This window comes from Cupressus sempervirens, chromosome 9 (genome assembly GCF_028749045.1).
Source record: "Cupressus sempervirens isolate cs-2001-9-10 chromosome 9, ASM2874904v1, whole genome shotgun sequence".
NCBI lineage: Eukaryota > Viridiplantae > Streptophyta > Pinopsida > Cupressales > Cupressaceae > Cupressus > Cupressus sempervirens.
In genome coordinates, this window is record NC_143126.1 from 450,192,888 (window position 1) to 450,216,226 (window position 23,339).

Sequence of the window (23,339 nt, forward strand, 5' to 3'; positions counted from 1 at the left end):
TTGAACTTCCATGGACAATAATATTATTTCTCGTAATAATATTGGCACTTAAATGCAGACACCAATACCACTTCACAGGCAGGGAAAAATAATTGGTCTTTAGGATCTTCCTTTAAGCGGTAAAGCTTTTCTCAAAGGAACTTGGCTTTGATACCATGTAAAGTTTCTTAAAATTCTGTAACCTTTGATTGAATGGGAGTATCTCTGAATTAATCGCAAGATACAGATGCTTAGAGGAGCAGACTTTATTGTAACTGTGTGTCCTCAAACTGCACCAATAACCTTCCTATATATCCTTGCTAAAGAGTATGTCCCTCAAAGGGACATGTCCCTTTCTAAGTTAACATAATTAATCTTCCTATAAGTCGGTGATCAGAAAAATAAACATAATAACATCTAACTAACACAATGTGTTGGATTAGTTAAGGATTATCAATCTACTTCTTGAGAAGTCACCGGCTCCTAAGGAAAATAATCTAATGCCAACTTAATGATATATAAGGGTAAGAAGAAGAAGTATGGTCTGCACTTTCAGACCTGTAGATTATCTAGTTAAATATACTTAACATAATCTCGCTATACATTTTCTAAAATCATAATTTTGTAAGTTGTGATCTTAGTGATTACAAAATTTTTAGTCAACAAAGGAGAATTAAAATCTATATCTCGTGAAATACCTTGAAAGAAAATTTTGAAAGTGCTTGTAAGAAGAAGCCATCATTTAAAAATGTCAATAGATAAAACTAACAAAAAATGCTTAGGCGACAAATTTTAAGACTATTAAAAAGACATACTAAAAAGTTTACCATAAATATAACACAATATAAAATTTACTACACAAAAAATATAGTATAACATCGAAATAATAATACACATCAAGAAACACTAAAACTTTAAAAGAACTTGACTCATCCTCCCTCCATAGGATTATCATCCTCCCTCCATAGAATTAGGATTTGTATTCTTAAACATAGTACAAATTATTGTGATATAGATCTATTTTATGGGAAAATCCCTACAATAAAAATCTATATAATTAAATTATAATTATAATTATTTATTCTCAAATATAAAACGACCAAGTCTTAAAAGGAAGGTAGGAAATCATCTCTACGAAGGAAGCTCCCTTTCCTGTTTCTTATCGCTGGGAGACTGGTGCCATTGCCATTGTTATCCATCTCTCAGCACAACTTTATATTGCGGACTGTCGAGGTATTGTAACACGATGATATACATTGTTTTACCCGTGAATTGTCAATAATTGCAATTCAATTTTCTAGTTTACGATGGCGTAGATTGATCATTGTTTTTAGTAGGTCACTTCCAGCTTCTACAGATTGTTGGATACGAATCGTAATGATTAGGGCAGAAAATTGGCATTTTTGTTTCTTGGTCCATTTTAAAATGATGAATTGTAGCACCTCACGATAGTGGAAACTATGAGTGTCTCGTATAATCTTTGCAGTTGGTACCCTGCCGAACAATTCAAAACTTAAAAGCTTTTGTAGATGAATTTTTCAGTTCTGGATGGATTTTTCTATCGTGAAAGTGACAGCCAGAATGATTATCTGAATCAATTCTTAAGGCTTTATATATTGACTTAGCGGATTGAAATGTCTGCCCTGAAAGACAATTCGAGCGAGTATAGATAAGCATTTTTAGAATTATTATAATTCGGACAAAAAAGAAGGTAGACAAGGGGCTGCTTAGCCAGCCTTCAATATACCCCATATCAGTTCTGCATACTTTCTGCACACTTGCATTTTGCTTTGTTAATATGCAGCATTTTGCAAGTCCGGTAATTATCCTTGCTTAATATATGACCTGTAGAGAATTCATTTACATGGAAACAAAAGAAATAGTTCTCGGCAGAACGCGATTCTTACTGAATAAATGAGATTGGAAATTTAATGCATTTGCATGATATTTCAACAACCGAACTCAACTGTTATCTATTTTCAATGTACAGTGCCAACAAAGCTGTTATTTTTTCTCGATTTAGTCTCACACTCATGTTTTAAGAATCATAGTATCCAAGTTGTTAGGACCTTTTGACAGATAATACATGCCCCTGCTGAAAGTTGTGGCGCAAGTCAGTAATTGATTATTTGCAAGAGAAAACATATATATAAACAATTCCGACACTCTATGGTATGTGCAGCTTTAAGATGTGCATGCTCTTCAAGGTTTCTCCTGCAAAGGAATATTCAAGTCTAGAAAGACATCTATTGGAACACCATTGTTTCGAAATAGAAACTTTGTACTAGTTTAGGTTGTTTATATGGAAGGTGGGTGATCCAAAAATCTCTTTAGCTACACCAAATAAGCAAGAAGGAAGTCTAAACATCCACGTCTCCAATCATGCACATACTCATTTTTCAGTAAATACTTGTATCAATTATTATTTATTATTGCATCCAAAAGAGACTCCAATTAAACAGGGAAATGGAAAACTCAAAACCAAAATTACACAATTGATGGATTTAAGACACAATTTCTTTCTCTATCTTCTAAAGCTATGATTGATTGCTTCAACCATGGACAGTAAAATAGAAAGGAATATGAAACCTCATAAATATCTATCATCCTGATCCAAGCCTCGAAATAATCATTCACACAGCTGCCTAAACATGCTAATCTTGCTGACAAGGTTATGGCTAGAGAAAACAATGATTGTAAATAGCAAGACGACCCTGATGCTAAGAACTGCAAACCATTCTGACAATAGTAAGAGACAATACGAAGGTTTAAATGCTTGAAAGAATCATCCCAAATGGAGGATTTTCTGGATCATTCTCCCTCCTCATGCATAAATGTATAAACCCCATCCAAGAGTGAAAGAAAGCCATAGAAAGACAAATCCAAACAAAATGCACAATTCAGATTTCAAGGTGTGAAGTCCAATACAATGATACTGCAAATCCACCTATGATGTCTGATCTCCAACCAAGAGTGTAAGATAGCCATAAAAGGAGAAATCCAAACAATGTGCAAAAAGATCTCAATGCATGAGGTCCGATACAATGATCCTACAAAACCATGTATGATGCCTGATCTCATTTGTATTATACTAGTTCCCAAGTTAGCTACTAAAATGCTCCAGTGACAGAGTGGTATGTGATAGTGTCACATATGGTTCCACTGGGAGGTAGTTTGCACAGAACTTCTCCCGTGCATGCTCAGTCTTATGTATATAGTTTCTAGTAGCATATACAAAGGTCCTTTGATTTTCTAAGGGGATCAATAGGCGCTTCTGTCATGTAGAGAATGTTTGTAGTTCTACCACAAAGTCAAGCAAGAGAAAACATGTTTTCAGAGGACAATTTCTTCTTAAATAGTAAATAGAGCTTAATTTTTTGGACATAACTGCACTGCTTCCCTTTATCGAGAATAGCCACATATCCTCTGAATTTTTCTTGAAAATAACTATAACACAGAAAGGGCAATGGAATGAGAAGCTTCTTATTAAATATGTGGTGCATATGTGACTGAAAATAGTAGGCGCATTGGTGAGTCCAAAGGGCATCACCAAAAACTTGCTGTGTCCATAATGGCACCTGAAATCTGTCTTATGTACGTCCTCCTCCCGAACCTGAATCTAATGGCACTCTGAATGAAGACCAATCTTCGAAAAGTAGACGACCCCATGTAAGTCATTTGACAACTCATCAATATGGGGAACATGATACCTGTTCGTGATAGTCCTCTTTTTCAGAGCCTTGTAGTCAATACACATCTATAGAGTCTCATCTGTTGAAAACAGGACTAGAAACCATAAACAAAACACAACAATATATCCTCGGAAAAACCCTCTGCAATGAGGGAAACAACCCAGCCCCACCAAATAAATCCTTATATTGAAGAAGTAATAATAATTACAATGTTTCAGAGACCCAGCTCTATAATTCAGAGATACAGCTCTAAGAATCAGAGATACAGTTCTATGAACATGAGATTAACAATTCACCAATGAGCACCTCTGATCAAGACATGTGACTGTTGCTACAGAACAACTCAATCTGATCGATACATCACCAAAACTGAGAGAGCCTTTTATCCTGGCTGAGATGCAGATCATAAATCTGATACGAGTCGTGTATACAGAAGCAACAGTTTATCTGATGCCGTGTGTATATAAGAAACTTATCAATAGCGAACAAGGAGGATACATATGGTGAGGTAACATTTTAGATGATCTGTATATTGCCGCCCATAACATCAACGCTTGAAGAATGATTAAGTACCTGAAGTGAGCGGTGACGGGATAATAAACTTGCACGTTGACATCCGTTACACAAGACTTGGGTATATATGCGATAACAAGAATAAACTTCCTCTAGGCAATCGGTAACCACAGCAGACAAGGATAATTCCAGATAAGAATATGCGGGACCCAGAAAGAAGGTGAGGAATAGAATATGATGATGTAGAAAGACACCTGGAGGATAAAGTTAAATATGAAGTTTCTCCAGGATATATGTTAGTGCATATTTAATATAAATTTTCCATTTCTAAATCATAGAATTCCAGAATTTCATATAACGCTAAAGTATTTAACACTCTCTCTTAGCTAAAATGAAATTTAGAAGTTATATAAGTATGCATTCATAAGCTTAACACAGTAACACAATTATTTATAATCATGGAATAGCTCAACATGAAAATTTATTCATAACTAATGATCATGGAATTGCTCAACATGAAAATTTGTAAGACTCACGGCTAAGCATTTACTCATGAACTCTTTCAACGTGAATGGTCATGGAATCTCTCAACATGACATCCAACTCTCATCACGGAATTTGTCAACGTGATAACATCATGGACTCTCTCAACATGATATTCACCATCGCATAGTGAAAGAGTTGTCATAGCTGATCTTACAACAATTATTAGTTCACACACCAAAAATGGTAATAGATAAATCTACAAAACCAGAATTTGTTCCATTTAAGTCTTAAGATTTACCATAACTAGCTTATTTCTAAATTAATGAAATTTCACCTTTGAAAGGGGCTTGGTAAGAATATCAGGAGTTTGATCATCAGTTCTGATATACTTCAGCTCCATAGCCGTTCAAAGTACCATGTCCCTTAAATAATGATACTTGATTTCTATATGTTTTGACTTGTCATGGAAAACTGGATTTATAGAAATCATTATGCAGCTCTGGTTATCACAGAAAATTGTAGTAGACTTAGAGGATTTTCCAAATAATCCACTTAGAAGTTTTCGAAGCCAAACAACTTCTCGAGCTGCTGAGTAGGCTGCCACATATTCAACTTCAGCAGTACTCTAAGCTACACATTTTTGCTTCTTGCTGCACTAAGCAATCATGGCTGAAACAAAAACCCGATGTACTCTTTCTGTCCACAATACAACTAGCCCAATCAGAGTTTGAGATTCCATGAAGTTGCAGATCATTAGAACAAGAGAAACTCAATCCATATTGTAGGGTCCCTCTGACATATCTCAAAATATGTTTAGCTGCAATGAAATGAGATTTTCTTGGCTCACTCATAAACTGACTCAAGGTATTAACAACAAAGCAAATATCAGCCCTTGTATTGACGAGATACATGAGGGAACCAATAAGTTGCCTATAAGGAGTACAATCAATTAATTCTGATTTAGTTGAAACAATTTGAAGTTTCTTCAAATTAGATTCCATAGGAGTCACATTTGGCTTGCAATCAAGCATACCAAACCTCTTAAGGATGTCTAGAGCATATTTACCTTGATTGATAATGATCTCATTAGATTTTTGCCAAATTTCTAAACCAAGGAAGTATTGCATTAAACCAAGATCTTTCATCTCAAATTCAGAAGTTAAATCCTTTTTGCATTTGACAATCAGTTCATCATCTCCTGTAATAAATAGGTCATTGACATAAAGAACAAGGATTAACATGAGATCATTATACCTTCTAAGATAAATATTCGGATCAGCGTCATTTTTTGTGAAACCCAAAGTCAAGAGGTAGCTGTCAATGCACTCATACAAAGCTCGAGGTGCTTGTTTAAGATCATACAATGCCTTTTTTAGTTAGCATACATGAGATTCTTTGTTATGAATAATGAATCCATCAGGCTGCTCTACATAAACCTCTTCACTAATAAAACCATTGAGAAAGGCTGTTTTGACATCCATATGATGAAGCTTCTACTTTTTAACTGCAGCAATAGCAATAATGGTTATAATGGAGGTGTATCTTGCTATAGGAGCAAAAATTTCATCATTATCTATACCTTACTTTTGACTGAAACCTCTGGCTACAAGTCTAGCGTTGACTTTGTCCACACTCCCATCAACAACATGTTTTGTCTTGAATAACTACATAGAGGAGATAAATGATTTATCTTTAGGACGAGGAACAATCTCCCATACTTTATTTTTTAGAATTGACTCATATTCTTCTAGCATGGCATCCTTCCAAACTTGCTGACCTATAGATGATTCAAAACAAGAGGGTTCAACGTCAATGAGATTACATATTAAAGCAGAATACTTATCAAATGTTTGAGGTTTTTTACTTTCTCAAAAAGTTCCCTCAGGAGCTGAGTAATTTTCGGCTTCTTGCATAATATTTCTTGCCCACAAGGGTCTCTTGTTTTCATTCATGTGAACACTAGGACCAGCTTTTGAAATATCTTGAATCTTAGGAGAAGGAGGACAAAACGGAGGTGAATCCTCCCTCTCAGAAAAACTGGAGGAAGTAGGAGCAGCAAGAGGAGGATTTTGAAGAACAAAAGGAACAACCAAATTAATATGAATAGAAGAATCAACAGATTTGCAACAATCAAAATTTTCTTCAAAAGAAACATCTGTACTAAGCTCAATTGATTTTTGCCCTGGAATGTAGATTCTCTAAGCTTTTGAAGATTCGCTATAACCAACAAAGATTCCCCTTTTACTTGAAGGATCTAATTTAAATCTTTTATCTTGGAGAATATGAACATAAACTGATGAACCAAAAACTTTTAGATGACTTACGTCAAGTTTAGAGCTGGAGAATGCTTCTTCGGGAGTCATATTATTAAGGGCATGATGAGGACTTCTATTTTGAACATAGATTGCTGTCCTGCAAGCCTCTGCCCAAAGAAAATTCTGCAAAGTCTGATCATGAATCATCGCTTTAGCAGCCTCAACAATATTCCTATTTTTTCTTTCAGCAACCCCATTCTACTGGGGATTGTAAGGGACACAAAAAACCCTCTTGATTCCTGCTTCAACACAAAAGGATTAAAAAGAACCTGCAATAAATTCACCTCCATATTAGATCTAAGAGTCTTAATTTTCTTTTCTGAAAGGTTTTTGACTAAGTCTTTAAATTCCTTAAACCTAGATAAGACTTCATCAAACTCTTTGGATTTAAGGAAGTAAATCCATGTCTTGCGAGAACAATCATTAATAAAAGGTGACATAATACCAAAAACGACTCAAGGAAGCTGATGACATTGGTCCACATAGATCTGAATGAATCAGCTCTAATACATGCTTGGTCCTACTTTCACTTGAATGAAAGGGACTCTTTGAAAATTTTCCTAGGGAACAACCTTTGCAAACACCATCATGAGAAGGGCTGAGAAGAGGGAGCCCTACAACAAACTTCCCTAAGGATGAAAGAGATTTAAAGTTGAGATGACCAAATGTCTTATGCCATAACAAATTATTATTAGAAGCAACATGATTTAGAACTTGAACTTGAATAGCTGATAGCTTATAGAAAACTTCCATGACGCTCTCCAATAATTTGAGCAGAACTGAAATCAAAATCTTTCTTCCAAGCAACCACTCTTCCATTAGAAAAAGCAATATTGAAACCTTTATCTTCTAAGGCTGAAATGGAAATTAAATTCCTCTTGATACTAGGAACAAATAAAACATTACTAAGATGAAGAGGAATACCAGATTTTAATTTTAAGGTGTTGCCTGTCCCTTTAACATAATAAGATGCATCATCACCATTGATCACTTGAAGATGAGAATTTGTTTCAATCAAATTCGAAATATGTTGCTTGAACCCGGAGATGTGACGAGAAGCACCATTATCTATCAACCAAGTATTTTGATTAGCTTGTACATGACTAGACAAAGTTGATATAAGTACAAGACCTTTTGAATGATCACAAGAATCCTTTGAAGGATAAGAATCTTTTGTATCAGACACAACCACATTATGAAGATTGAGTTTCATAGTGCAATGCTTAGCAAAATGACCAAGTTTTTGACACCTAAAGAATTTAATCTTGGAGAAGTCTTTTTTTCTTTTAAAATCAGAAGATGAGGAAGGATTTTTATCTTCAAACCTTTTGAAATACCTCTTTCTTCATCTTTTCCTTGAAGTGTGAGAAGTAAGCACTTGATCTTCCACATTGTGAGATTTACGAGAACTCCCTCTATCCTCTAGCCGACATTCTTCTTGAATACAGTCAGTTCTTAACCTTTCAAAGGTTGGTAAATCACTTTTGCTGCTGATGCCTTGAATGAATGATTCCCAAGAATGAGGGAGACCATTCATTGCAAGCATAACCAGCTCTTTGTCATTGACAATCTCTCCAATGGTACTTAACTGATCCTTTAACTCAGAAATCTTCAAGAAGAAAGAGACAATGAAGTCCCTTTTACACATCTTAATATGAAGAAGCTACATATGAAGTGCCAGAGTTCTTCTAGTATTATTTATCTCATACACGCTATGCAGGGAATCAAACATCTCCTTGGCAGATTTTAGCTTGGAGACGGTAGGCACTAAATGATCCTTCATGGAGTCAATGATTATCCTCTTGGCCAAAATTATTCTTCCAAGTTGCTTTTTTTGCAGGGTCAGTGGGTTCTTGAACTTCAGATTCCACAAATGAAAGAAGATCATTTTCCTCAAGAACTAATAAGATTCTAGATTTCCAAGAAATGAAATTAGATGCTCCTTCTAGTCTATCTTCAACTTTCAAACCAGGCACTATGATGGAAACGAGGAAGCAAGATTGAAAGAAGAAATCTAGTCCAACCTTAAAGATCAAAAACCGAGCTTTGATACCATGTTGAAAATAGGACTAGAAACCATAAACAAAACACAACAATATATCCTGGGAAAAACCCTTTGCAATGAGGGAAACAACCCAACCCCACCAAATAAATCCTTATATTGAAGAAGTAATAATAATTACAATGTTTTAGAGACACAACTCTTCAGAGATACAACTCTAAGAATTAGAGATATAGTTCTATGAACATGAGATTAACAATTCACCGATGAGCACCTCTGATCAAGACATGTGATTGTTGCTACAATTAATCTCAATCTGATCGATACATCACCAAAACTGAGAGTCTTTTATCCTGGCTGAGATGCAGATCATAAATTTGATACGAGCTGTGTATACGAAAGCAACATTTTATTTGATGTGGTGCGTATATAAGAAACTTATCAATAGCGAACAAGGAGGATACATATGGTGAGGTAACGTTTCATATGATCGGTATATTGCCGCCCACAATGTCAACGCTTGAAGAATGATTAAGTACCTGAAGCGAGCGGTGATGGGATAATAAACTTGGACGTTGACATTTTTTACACAAGACTTGGGTATATATGCGATAACAAGAATAAACTTCCTCTAGGCAATCAGTAACGGCAAACAGACAAGGATAATTCCAGATAAGAATATGCGGGACCCAAAAAGAAGGTGAGGAATAGAATACAATGATGTAGAAAGACACTTGGAGGATAAAGTTAAATACGAAGTTTCTCCAGAAATATGTTAGTGCATATTTAATATAAATTTGCCATTTCTAAATCATGGAATTCCAGAATTTCATATAATGCTGAAGTATTTAACATCATCCTTCTTCTTAACCAAAACTACTGATGAAGCAAATGGGCTCAGGCTCAGTCTAATGTGTCCCATATCTAGTGGCTCTCTAATGATCCTCTCTATCTCCTTATGAAGCCTAGTGTGACAATAAAGTGTAGTAATAACAGGCTTGAAACCCTCTTCCAACTCTATCACATGCTCAAATCCATGATCATGAGGTATACTTGGGGGAATATCACCAAAAACTCTCTTGTTCTTATCAAACACTGACTAGATATCAATGTGATGTGGCTGCCCTAAATCTGAGACAGATTTAGTGGAGATAAAGCAATGTGCTGTCCATTGTGTATTATCGTGTCTCAAGATGGACTCCATCCTATGAGCTGAGATGATCTTGGGACCTCTATCAGTCATCGTTCTAAGTATGATTCACTCATCTCCCCTCATAAACTCAATGTGCTTCTGATCATTATTGATAGAGTACCTCCCAAGAGTTTAGGGCCAATGTAGACCCAAAATAACATCCATCCCTTCTAACTCAATCGCATAAAAATCTGCGGTAAGTGTGTAACTATCCAGCTGAACCTCAAGCTGAGAAACCATCCTCGAACAATCAAGAAGATCTCCACCAACAACTTTATCATCAGAATGTGGAACTACATTCACTTGTAACTTCCTTTTTGCTGCTATGGAGGTACTAATGAAATGATGTGTAGCCCCTGTATCCACCAAGCAAACCATTTGCTGTTCTTTAACTACTCCCTTTAAACATAAAGACTCCCTGTAAGCACTTTTGAGAGGGTGGCAATCTTAGGAGGCTGATCTGAAATCTATCTTTCAACCTTGTCCATTTGGGGCTGCTCGAGATTGCCTTCTTCATCGCTGTCATCAAATTTATTTACTTCATTTTCATCACCCAAAACCACTTCAATATGGTGAACTTTATCCTTCCCAAGGCATTTGTGATCCGGTGACCAAGGCTCTTTGCATGTGAAGCACAAATTCTTCCTCCTCGACTCATTACTGGACTCAAAATCTGCCTTTGGTGGAGTAACTTTGTTTTGCTTTGAAGATTTCTGATTGGTCTTTGACCCTTTAAAAGGCTTTTTAGGAGGCTGAGCTGCTAATGATGAACTATCTAAATGGAGCGCCATCTTCGAGAGTATTGGGTTTCAACACCTTGACAAACCCCTTGAACCTCTCACTCAAACCCTCCACAAATAACATCACCTTCCTGCTTTAGACATTTCAGGGACCATGATAGATATCTGCCAAAACTCATCAATATAGGTGTCCAAGGCTCCACTGTGCTTAAGCTGGCTATCTCTCTATAGCAAACTTCCATCTCCTTCCTGTCAAATCTAGTTATCAGCTTGTTGCTGAACTCCTCATTTGAGTTAATCATGCCATGGTCTTGCATATCAAGGTCATGATGCCACCAATCATACACTGGTCCGTCCAAATGTCCAGTAGCAAACTTGATTGCTTTAGTCTCCAACATAGGTTTTAGTGTAAGAAACGTATCCAACTCATGTATCCATGCCCTGGCGTAGTTTTCCCGCTGCCATTAAATACCAGTAAGGTCAGCTTGTTCATAGCATTCTTTAAATCCTTGTTTGGACCCCTTGGTCGTCCATCTTGCCTTGCTCTTACCATCTCTTTTCTCTGTCCCATTTATTGAACAAAGCTTAAAATTGCCTTAACATTATCCAGAAACAAATCCCATTTTGCGTACATGTTCATGATGTCTTCAAGAATATCCCCATCTGCTTCTGGATTAGCAACCTCAAGTTCTTCATTATGTTCAGCGAACGTGGGCATTAAGGTCTATTTGTGGTATGAGTGGGTGCTTCCATGCCTCGCGGTGTTCTAATTGCACTCCCACCCTCACTGTGATGGCTCTAGGGTCTTCTTGGCCCGATATTCATTTGTTTTATTGCTCGTGTAAGCTGCTGCAATACATCAGCTACGTGATATTGTCCTTCTCTGAGGGCTCTCAAGGTTTTCCTTGCTTCTCTATTTGCTTCCTCATCTTGATTTGCAGCTCTCTCTGCCATTGAATGAACTCCTACAATCTTTGATACTATCCTACCTTTTGGAGTAGGTGGGGGTCTAACTCTTTGTGGTTCCCTGTTATATTGGTGCACTCAAAACCCCCTAGGCAGCAGGTTTGCTGCTCTAATACCATTGTAAGATTCCAAATAGAAGTTTGCTACAAATTCGGTTTAAAAATGGTTAAGCAACACAAAACTGTATTGAAAATTTAGTCCTCACGTTAATTTCCAACTTCTACCCTACAATATCTTAGTATAAAAAAGTGGAGATGATCTAATTGCCAACTCAATAGGTTAATATAGGATATGTAGATGATAGAGAAAATATTACAATCCACAAAATCTACTCACTGTATTATTCATTGAAGCCTTTCTTTCCTCAACTATTTAACAAATCATGGATTGAAGCTCCTCACAGTATTAAAGATCCTTTTTAGTTTCCATATATAGAAGTTGACATTAGGAGTATAGACTGGTTTAATAAAGTTGGAAATTGAGGAGTTTGCTTCCAGAGTTGATGTTGATATTCACACCTTGCTATTATTGACGCTGGACTGGCAATAGCTGTGATGGGAGTGTTTAGTGCCTAATCCTCTGCATGATGTAAACCTGTGGCTGCTCGATACTCCAATGTATTCTACGATTTGCCTCCCCTCGTGAATGCACGTTTCTCAACTTTCAAACACTAACCATTGCAGCCTCCAACTCCTTATGACTGTCTAGATTGAAGCTCATTCCTCTACCATGTTTGGAACAATATGTAATCCTCATCAAACTCTGGTAGCTATGACTGTGTCTAATGTTAGACTCAATGGCAACTAGGGCTATGTCCAACGTGCCTTCCCATACTGCTCTCCAGCTGGCTTCCTTAGTGCACCAATCTTTATGTATCACACCAATGACTCTTTAGGAGCTTCATTCTCTGGTGTTCAACTGCAATACGCATGCAGTGATACCATTACACACTCTGTCTTTTCCTTCAAACTAGTCCGCTTGCACTATCTGCTATTTATGTTTAGAATGCAAGCTCTGATTTGAACTTGGTCTCATACACACCGGATGGTCATCCAGTGCATCAGTTCGAGAGGGATTTTGTCCTCGGTAAAAAATCTCAGGACCAAGATGTTGTTTCCATAATGCTCTTCTTGTTTTTGATCTGCCTGACTCCTCCCTTCTCCGTTCCCCATAAAGGCTTCTTGCCAATGAGATTCCCAAGCCTTACATGGAGCTCTACATTCATGGCCAAAGTGGATGTTACTGAAAGAGGGAGGTTGGTGAAATGAGTAAGCGGCCAATGTTCAGCTCACAGACAAAGAATTGCCACATAGGCTACAGTTGGCCATGCAATACCAATGGCCATGTCAACACAAGAAATGCAGAATAAAACATCGGAACCGTGTCGGTAAGAAAAGAGGCCTGCAGTTAAGAGAGATGGACGATGGAGCAAATGGACCCCACGACCTTCCTACTTGGACCACCTTTAGCCTACCAGAATGCGGGGATAGGCTAAGGCCAAATTGCGAACAAAGCTGGGGAGGGGGACATTACAAAATCTGATCACGATCTTTTCATACCCTCTCTGATATCATGTTGGTTTTAAGATCAGATAAATAGAAAATGCAGATTTAAATTAGTTCACATAAAATTTATAGTATATACCCTGGGAAAACCTTCCAACATGAAGGTGAAAAACCCAGCAACAATATTGCTTATATATATGGAAGTGCTTGGTTACAATATAGTTCAATTATAAGGCCTTTCACCAGATTGATCTGGAAATATTCGATGATTCTGTAATATATGATTGTCTTCCTTCAGACAAGTATCATACCAGTGTAGAATCAGGTTCTGAATATGAACATATATATCTCTCCACCTTGACTGTATATACCAGCGTCTTCTAATAATCACTATCTGTATATATGTTGATCTGCTACGCCCTTTATTAGATATGCCTCTGTATATATATGTATCTTGGTCTGCCCTTGGATTGATTCGATTATGCTTGTATATCTGGATGTTGTATGTATATATAATTGCTGTAAATATATATCAACATGCAATGAACATTGTTATCTCCAGTGTTTTGAGAAGACGATCTGTATAACATCTTCTATCCATGTGAAGAGTCATGCAATTAGAATGAGTTGCATTCATTTAGAACTTGATAACATCCCGTCAATAATTGCATAACTGTTTATCATTAATCGTATCCTTTGTAAATGATAATCATCATTGGGTTAGTTAATGTGACACATAGCCGATTACTTAGTGATTGGTACTTATCCAGTGAAGTTTATAAATAATTATCGATCTCTTTCTTATTCTTAGTAAGCCGATAGATATGTAATATTGTCTCAAGTGATGTGCATCACTTAAGACAATTTGATTACTTCTGGTTTGTCCTCCTAATGCTAATATCAATACCCTATGGAAATGAACGTGAGGTATGGACTAAGAAGGTAATTTAAATAGTATAGTCAATTTCTTGCCTTTCTTTAAAGGAGAGGGAGAAGTTTGCTGGTTATATATGCAGGCATAGGCTATTGAGATTTAAGGAGCAATTAATGTAAAGTTGAGTAAGCACATAAGAAGGAAATGGAAGAGATGCATGGAATAAATTAATGTTGGACAATTAGAGATATAAGTTTTGAGTATGACTGATAAAGATTATAATGATTACAAACTTTAATATCACCAATCTACAGATTATGGATACCATTTGCAACAAGCCAGAGGAATTTTTCCTTCATTGTTTTATAGATTGATAACAGTAGAGCTGATTGCAACTTTTAAAAACTGAACATGTTTTCTAAACCATTTGATGAAGATCAAATCAAAATTAGAAGGAAGAAAAAAGGTGAGATGATTAATAGAAAATAAATTTTTGAATTCATTTAGAAAATTAATAAAGAGAAAATGAAGAAACTTGAGCGAGAATCAGATTTAGTGCATAGAATTTTTAATAAGAAAAGTATCTGATTGGGGATTTTATTGTGAAACATCCGGAACGGTCTGTTACCTTTTACCGCACCAGATGGCATATCAGCTGTATGCAACTCAACAACTTGAGATCTGCCGGTTGCATCCAATGTTAGAAATGGACCAATCAGAAGTGATCAACATCATGCAACTGCATCCAAATAAAGATTGGTAACAGCGAGAGAGTTTCTCAAAACCTCCTCAAAATCAAGAAACAATTAAGAAATAGAGTGGTTAGTCGACAAGTTGCTCCTCCACCAGTTGATATAAGAAATGATTAACCAACTATACTTTGACTTGGAGATCGTTTTTGTATTACACTACAAGATATTCTTGGAGGTCCCATTCATCCTTCATCCATTGTTTGCTTGCTTCATTGTGATTTTCCTTTATTGATAGTTATAAATTTTAATTATCTAATACAATGTTTATTGATGCCAATCTGATAAGCACATTCTTTAACTGGAACAAGGATATCAGTCATAGTTCTATTTTTTTAAGCAATCATCCTTAATTAATTTTGCTCTGGCCATGCATGGATTTGTTGTATTTAATAATTTGTTAAACACCAATATTTATGTCACTGTTGATAGATCTTGTGAATTTGATTGATAAGAGATTTAGTTAATACTATCTTATTTTTTAAGCTTTTATTTCGTGCTAGCAATGCAAAACTCATTTGAACTAACAAAAAACTAAGGCTTGATCATGCTGCTATCAAGTGTTTAAGTTTGTTTAACTCCTGTGTTATTGTGCACGGTTTCTTCTTTTAGCTTGTTTATTTTTACATGGATAGCATTAAATCATTTGACCTTTTTACTTCCATGGGTGGCATTTAATTTTCATCAGTTATTTATTGTCCTTTAAATATCAATGTATTATGCTATGCAGTTTACTAAACACAACGATATTGCAGTCTCTTGGAGTCATCTAATGATTGATTGATTCCATTACCTGTTCTTATTGGAGCCACACATGCCCACTTGAATAGCTTTTTGGTCTTTGAGTGTTCCTGAGTTCTGTGTGCATTCAAACCAGACGAAGTTGAGGCACTTCACATTTGAATTTAATATAGGTCAATACAACAATTATGAATTTTCATTTGTTAAAGATCTTCATGATTTAAAATGACATCTTAAAGTACAATCTGTAAAGTATTTAGTCCAGGAACTATTTGTATATAATTCATAAGTGAACTACTGTCTAATGACAAGCATCATATTCATTTATATAATTTAATCATTGATAAAATACATTACAATATCCAATGAACAAAATCAAGGTCAGAACTTCAGTATTATGTGATTTTTGCATTCATAGTGATATGAAGGCAAAGTCACATGGTATAGCCTAAAGGTATTAAAGGAATTTAAGCCAAACATATATGCCATTAAGCAGGACACTAGGACATAGGTTGTAAATTAAATGGAAGCTCTGTAGGTGTTTACTTTTATAATAGACATATACTGATAGAGGTTCTTTCCAGTTAGACCTGATTTAAAAGGTTGAGAAGAATAATCTATTATAATCATTAGATGCACGTGTCTCTATGTATAATACATGTATATTCCATCTAAGATTTATCTGTCGGCACATCTGTTTTTCGTGTCTGTGTTTGTTTGTCTGTAACCATGTATACATTCACATCTGAGCTGGTGAAGCTCCCCTATAACCCTTTATTTTGAAGTTGATTGTTTAGTTATGTCCAAACTGAAACATGTCACGTCTCACACAGACATGATGTATGCATGCAATAATCAAACAAGTAAGCACAGGGCCTCACATACAGATAGAAGCTCGTTGTTATTAATAATAACATGAAACAGTAGAATATGTATTGTAGTTATCAGTAATATCTTAGAATTTGGTTTCCTTGGTGTGAGTTGCTTGGTGCTTTAGGCCAATCTGACTTGTTTATGATCTTGCAGGTGTCATTCTTCTTATTGTGTCTGTACTTAATTATCATTTAGTAGCTACTGGTGCATGACATTTTGTGCCCATGGTATGGTGGATGGCCTTTGCTTTGATGAGAAAATATTTTAACTGTCAAATCTGGAGTCTACAATAGCAGTGGAGCTTGTTTGTATACTTATGAACTTAAAATGCATTCACATGTTCTCAATCATTCTGAGTAATCATTTGATATTTTATAGAATTTCTAAAATAGTAGACTCTGTCTTAATGTGCCGTGTAGGCAAACCTGCATGAAATATGCTGAATGCCAGAATATTTGATACGAATAATGAAAGTATCTTATCCCAATGTCATTAACCAGCATTCTAAAGTACAAGTGATGCATGTTTTCTTGTAGGTAATAAATATAATATGATACTTTGAAGTTGAAAATATGCTTTCATCGGTTCTTGTTAGAGTTTTTTCCATAGACATGCATCTACATAAGATCAAGTGCGACACTTTTAATCCTAATTAACATCTATGAACTTGTAAGCACAAAAGTCTAAGGATGAAATGTTCTCATGTTGGAGTAGCTATCTTAAATATACATTTGCATGAGGTGTGGATGCAAGGAAGAATCTACTTATCCCAATTTCCATTCAGGATCTTGTGAGGAATGGGAGCTCAGCCATCTAAGAGTGAGCTCTTATATAAAGAAGTTCAGAATGGGAACATTGAAGCGGTCAAAACCCTCCATCGCTCTGGAGCAGATTTAGAGGTATGCTGTTGTCTGAAATTCAATCCAATGGTCTTTTTCAAGGTATCTTAATGATTTTAGAAGAACACAATTAATTAATTAATTAATAATGAAAGCCCTCAAGATTATAAACAAGAAGCGTATTAAAGATTAAGGATGATGCTATATATCCATGACATGGCCTTATGACCATTAATGAAAATCCCTCATACAGACAAAATGACATTTAATGCATCAGTCAAAAACAAACATAAAGCCCATAATAGAAGAAAATATGATTTTAGAATGCACAAGGCTCTTGAAAAAATTATCTCCACTCAATTTGATAATTTTGAATTTGATACATTCCACATTGACCCACAAGAGATGCTGCTTTAGGTTAAAGTTTGAGAAACAACTCGAGACCTGGGTATAAAGACGACATTTTAGACTTTATGGCTACTAAGAGAACTGAAATCACAAATATAGACTACAAAGTTGATGATATTCAACTATATTAAACATTTTTCGCTTAATGATAAATGAGTTTTCCTCAAAAAGGGATCTCATTGTGAAAAAGGGTTAGTTATCTTTACCCAAAAGGAAACTGCAGCTGAAAGTAAACAACGTTGACTAAATGATTCATACAAAAGTACCTGAATTGTTAGTCTCATTTGCATTTCTGAGACAATCAAGTTATAGCTTAAAGAAGATTGACGTATAATCCATTGATAAGCTTAAATTAAAAGTACATTTATTTACCATTGTGGCCCAGAGACATAAGCTAACACAACAGTCAGATATCTACATGGAAATAGATACCTAAAGAACAGAAGACATCAGTAGAATTAAAAGGGAAAATATAATAACATTTTATAGAGAATAATTGTGCACAAGCTCAGCTGGTCAAATGTCAGGAATGCGCATGTAATACTTTTTTTTTCTTGTTTTAATTTTAATCCATTTGGTAATTCTATTGGGTACTTCCAAACAGTCAAGCAACCAAACAATCATGACTAGGAACCTCTAAAGCTCATTAAAGACAATAAGTCACATTTACACTATTAATAAAGTTTTTGATTAAAGGTAAAACAAGTTTACCTCAAAACCCTTTGCAAAATGCTGACTAAAAACATAAGCATAGACTATCAATGGCAAATCAAAAGCGTACAACTACCCAATTTAAAGTTGCAGCAAACAAACAAAAACATGTAATGTCTCTTTTTAATTTTTTACGTCGTCTTGTTGTTCTAGCATACGCTAATTTTTAGGGTTTATTTGGGGTCTTTGGATATGGTGGGAGGGAGGGTTCCAATGCTCTTAGTGAGCTTAGTTTTCAATTTCAATGAGTTCCAATTATACTTGCAAGACTCGAACTTGGCTCAGACTCAATAAGCATGCCTTATACTTGGACTAAGGATTTGGTGAAGACTCACAAAAGTGAAAAACCCAAGAATTTTAGAGGTTTTTAAGGATTTAAAACTTGTTTCATGCACCATCAAGAGTTTCAAATAAATAATAAAACAATACCTAGAAATCTATAGCTTAGAGGAGTCTCCATCCTTCCTACAAAGGCATCTAAGGTAGGTCTTAGACGATGTAGCAGTTGTAGTATCTTTTAACTATGAATATATAGAGATTTGCAACAAGCGATATGTATTATGTTTATTTTTACAATCGTGACTCATAGTTGGCCTATTACTTGCTTAGACTTATAGTTTGATGGGGGTTTGTGGGGAACACCAAAACGTGGTTGAGGATAGCACTCCTTGTAGGGGTTTGAGGGTGAGCAAGAGAGGTAGAGACATTGGTCTAGATCTTTGGGGCGAGAGGTAAAGGAGGGAATAGAGGAAGAGTGATAGGAAGAGAGATTGGTCTAGAGTTCAAGGCATATAAAGTGAGTGGGATAAAAATTGGGAGAATGCTAATGGGAGCTTGTTGATTATTGTAATTTGACAAGCCTGAAAAATTACAAGATCTTCTAAAATGTAAGAAACCAAACTTGGATAACAGTAGCCTGAACTAATCAAACTAAATGTATATAGCGAGTGTGATGACTGTGGTTCTATCCCAGCTTTAACTTTTTGCAATATGGCAGAGATCACAAAATAACACATAGAGATACTCAAAAGTAACTCAGATATTACAGTATACTCTAAAAATGCATTTAGCCAAATGTTTGATTTCTTCAAGTTTTCATCCCAAACATGGTTTATGATACCAAATAATTTAGGAATGTCACACACATAGATTCATGATCTGGACAACGATCTTAAAGTATATATATATATATAAACCAAAATGCAAAACAAATAACAATGACACCTGATGCTGCCGGGAATGAGTGACTGTCACGCAACCATAGCATGGAAGAGTGTGCCGTTTGCTGACAATGCTGATGCTGGACTCCTGATGTCTTGATGCCGCTATGGATGGGGTGTCTGTTCACACGACCATACCCAGAATATCGTCCCAGTCTGCTGCCAACATTACCGAGTTGCTATTGTCACCAATCGCATCTGCAACACTATATGGGCACCGTTGTATACTCAAGCTTTCCCATGCGGAAGACTCAACACCTTGACTCCTTGCGGCAAGGTTATGGAATGCCGACAACTCTCACCACCACCTCACTGACAAAGATAAGTTAAATGTTATGTGTCGTGTATATTTTGGGGGCATGTCATAAACTGAAAAAAATTGAAACTGAGTCTGACTGAGTCTAGGTGACAGGACTGGCTCAAACTCTGTGAGTTTATCCTAGACCTGGCTAACTGAGTCCAAGCCCTTGGCTACTCATCGAGTCTAGTTTAGTTTATGTGAGTCTCATTTATTGCATGGCATTGATCTTTCTTTGGTACTTAAAGAACACTTCTATTTATGGTATGTGCTCATTTTGCAATATCTGGAACTGATATTATTCCCCCAAATTCTCTCAAATAAATTTCAGAAATACTAACAAATAAGTTCATACAATAGATTTTAGACTATCTAGCTATATACCAAAAAATACCTAGATAAAAATAATCTGAGAGTTATTATTGTTTATCAATCTTAACAGTATAATAACAAGATCAAATTGTAAACACATAGAACTACGAGCAAATTGGATAATACGAAACAAAGATTTTAGCACAAATGCAATACCCATGTGATATCTCCAGCAGACAATGGATTTCCATCCACTGCCAAGTTTGAGGGTGTCCAAATTCTCCAAGAGAAGGAATCAAAACATAATCCAAGCAGGCTGCAAATGAGCTCACTTTCTTCTTTTAAGCCCAACCTGGTGACTCTTCACATTCCTTTCTCTGTTTATTTAGTTCCATTAAAAATATCCCTGTTTCTCACTTAAGAGAGTAAAGCACTCTTATTATAATAAAGTGACATTTAATAATATGAGCTTATGTTTTGACAGTCACTTTATTAATAAACCATTTAAGTCTTCACGCATTAAAATTACTGATTAGATGGACTCAGATAATCATGTGTGGTAGCTTGTTGGACAAGTTTTAGTGAGATGCTCCCAATCCCATTCTGAAATGCCAAAATGTTGAGCCTGCTTACGATAATTGTATCTGAAAACCCCTCTAAAACAACCTTGATTGGCCAGAAACTAAAACTGCTCTAAAAGAACCCTGATTGGCCAAAACTCATTCTAATTCTTGAGAAATCCCAATTAGCCCATGAGACCAAGGAAAAACATGCAAATGACATATAAAAAATTTATTTCCTAGAAAAGAGGATGTTACAATCCTCCCTTTTCAGAGAATCTGCACCTGTCTTCTGAAACTAAATGCCTAGATCTCTGATTCGCCTCAAGACTAATGCTCTGCCATCTACTGTGCTACTGTAGTATAAACATTCCCAACCTTGGAGTTGTGAAGCAACTCAACATGAACCAATGCATCAATCAACTGAATGGAAGGATTTCAAACCACCCCACATGCATAAAAAGTTGAGTTAACTTGCCATGTGCTGGTATCATGTATGAGAACATTCTCAGTCCAACCAAGAACCTCTCTCCAGCTGAAGCCATAGATACCACCTGATGGAGCCTTAATTTTTGCAAATTAGAACCTCCATGAGAATTTTGACGAGCATCATTACATATCGGTTGCTTTAGCATAAGATAATGTGTAAGGCGATAATCTTTTGTTAGATGTTTAAAAGCCTAATTTGCCAGAGTGTGGACATTTTCAAACTAAGGTTCTTGAGATTAATTGGGTCACTTTCCCACTGATGTTGAAGCGGTCTTGGCAAAACGAATTTTCAGTCGCTATGACGGTTCTTGTATAGCATTATTGTATGAGAAAGCTGGTTTGTATATGTATGCATGCACTACAGTACTGTACAGAGTTGCCTGATATCAAACATACCATGAAGAGTTTCCAAACCATTATCCAAGATGCAAAAGGAATGTTTCAGAAAAGAATAATATACATTCATACAGTCTTATGAAGGTCTTTATTGGGAGTGGATGGAGTCAAACGTCTAAGAGGCTTGAAGAAGTGATAAGGGAGTGTTTGAAATCAAGTTGCTGTATTGACTTAAGCTTATGTGCAGCAATAAGAAATTAGTATGTTCTTGCTTAAATGTGATCATGTATGCAGAAATAGACACGAGCAATGGAGTTAAGCGAACATATTAATATACAAAAGATTCTTCCATCAGATTCCGCAGTGAGATGTATACATTAGCAGTGATATATGTATCATACTCAAGACATGTGTGAGTGTAAGAATTTAGTGGCAACATACATATACAAATGTAGACACTATTCGATCAGCATTGAGTAAGTGTAGTAAATGAATAAGGTTATCACAGAGCAGATGTTAAGGAGAAAATTGTGAATACATCATGATATCATTTCACAAACTAAAACTATCTCCATTATCATAAATGAGCAGACTGTTCAAAAAATTGTCAAAGGGAAGAAGTTGCAGATCTGTAAACAGCCTGGGATATGACAAAACCTGTGGGTTAGTAAAGAGAATTACAATTTGCCATCTAAATATGATTAACATAGCTATATCATACATTCAGTGGAAGATGAATTCAAGCAGATTGTTGGTTTCAGCACACCTCTGTTGGGGTTTGTGATTGCTTTTTATGCTATTTACTCTGAAGGGAGCCAATCTATACTTTTGGATCACCTTTATCCCTATTGTTCTTGTCCTTGTTGTAGGGACAAAGCTGCAACATGTTATTGCAAAACTTGCACTAGAGAATGTGACTGAAGTGGATATTTATCTGGTTCGAAGATCAAGCCACAGGATGAATCGTTTCAGTTGAATCAAGCCAATTGCTGTTATAATATGCTGAACTTCAGAGTGCTAATGCACTAGTCAAAACTTTGTAGATAAATTTGTTTGGAATTAGCATATATGAGAAAATCTTCAATTACTTGGATGTTGCCGCGGTGACTACAAATTCAATCAAGGCAGTAAACACCAGGAACAAAGATTAAATTACTGCAGTGGCAAAAAGCATTGGTATATGACAACAAGTACGAAGTCTTCAAGCGCGTTGATGATGTGTCTCTTGCATCCCACAAATTTATAAATACAAAACTGTTGGCTAAAAACTTTTTATGTCATTAACTACAACTTACAAAATTGTGGCTTTAGGCAACATTTCATGTGATTTCTCTCTCCTCTCAGCAACAGGAGAAGCTCCCTTTTTACCGTAGGTGGCTTCAATAGGAACTTAACTGAAAGTACAAAAAGGATGGTTCTCTTGATTAAATCCTCTTTTTTCAAGAATGATTTGCCTATAACTCTAACTTTCCAATTTAACAAAAAGTGCCTTATTGCTACGATAATATTGGTGACCCTGGAATTGACGTTAGTACAACA

The 23,339-nt window shown here is 35.8% G+C and overlaps 2 protein-coding genes across 2 annotated transcripts in view; one reads left to right on the forward strand and one right to left on the reverse strand.

Annotated features, from left to right (window-relative positions):
* The first annotated feature begins 1,098 nt into the window (after window positions 1-1,098).
* Window positions 1,099-23,339, forward strand: part of LOC149539252 (putative E3 ubiquitin-protein ligase XBOS34) — a 161,323-nt gene continuing 139,082 nt past the window's right edge. Inside the window, exons 1-2 of the mRNA XM_089800578.1 lie at window positions 1,099-1,212; window positions 17,412-17,526. Coding sequence (XP_089656704.1) covers window positions 17,425-17,526 — 102 coding nt within the window. The 5' untranslated portion in view covers window positions 1,099-1,212; window positions 17,412-17,424. The remainder of the gene's footprint in view (window positions 1,213-17,411; window positions 17,527-23,339) is intronic.
* LOC149539253 (uncharacterized) lies at window positions 7,722-8,198 on the reverse strand. Its single transcript, XM_089802531.1, has one exon. It carries the CDS (start codon window positions 8,196-8,198, stop codon window positions 7,722-7,724), a length of 477 nt encoding a protein of 158 aa, XP_089658657.1.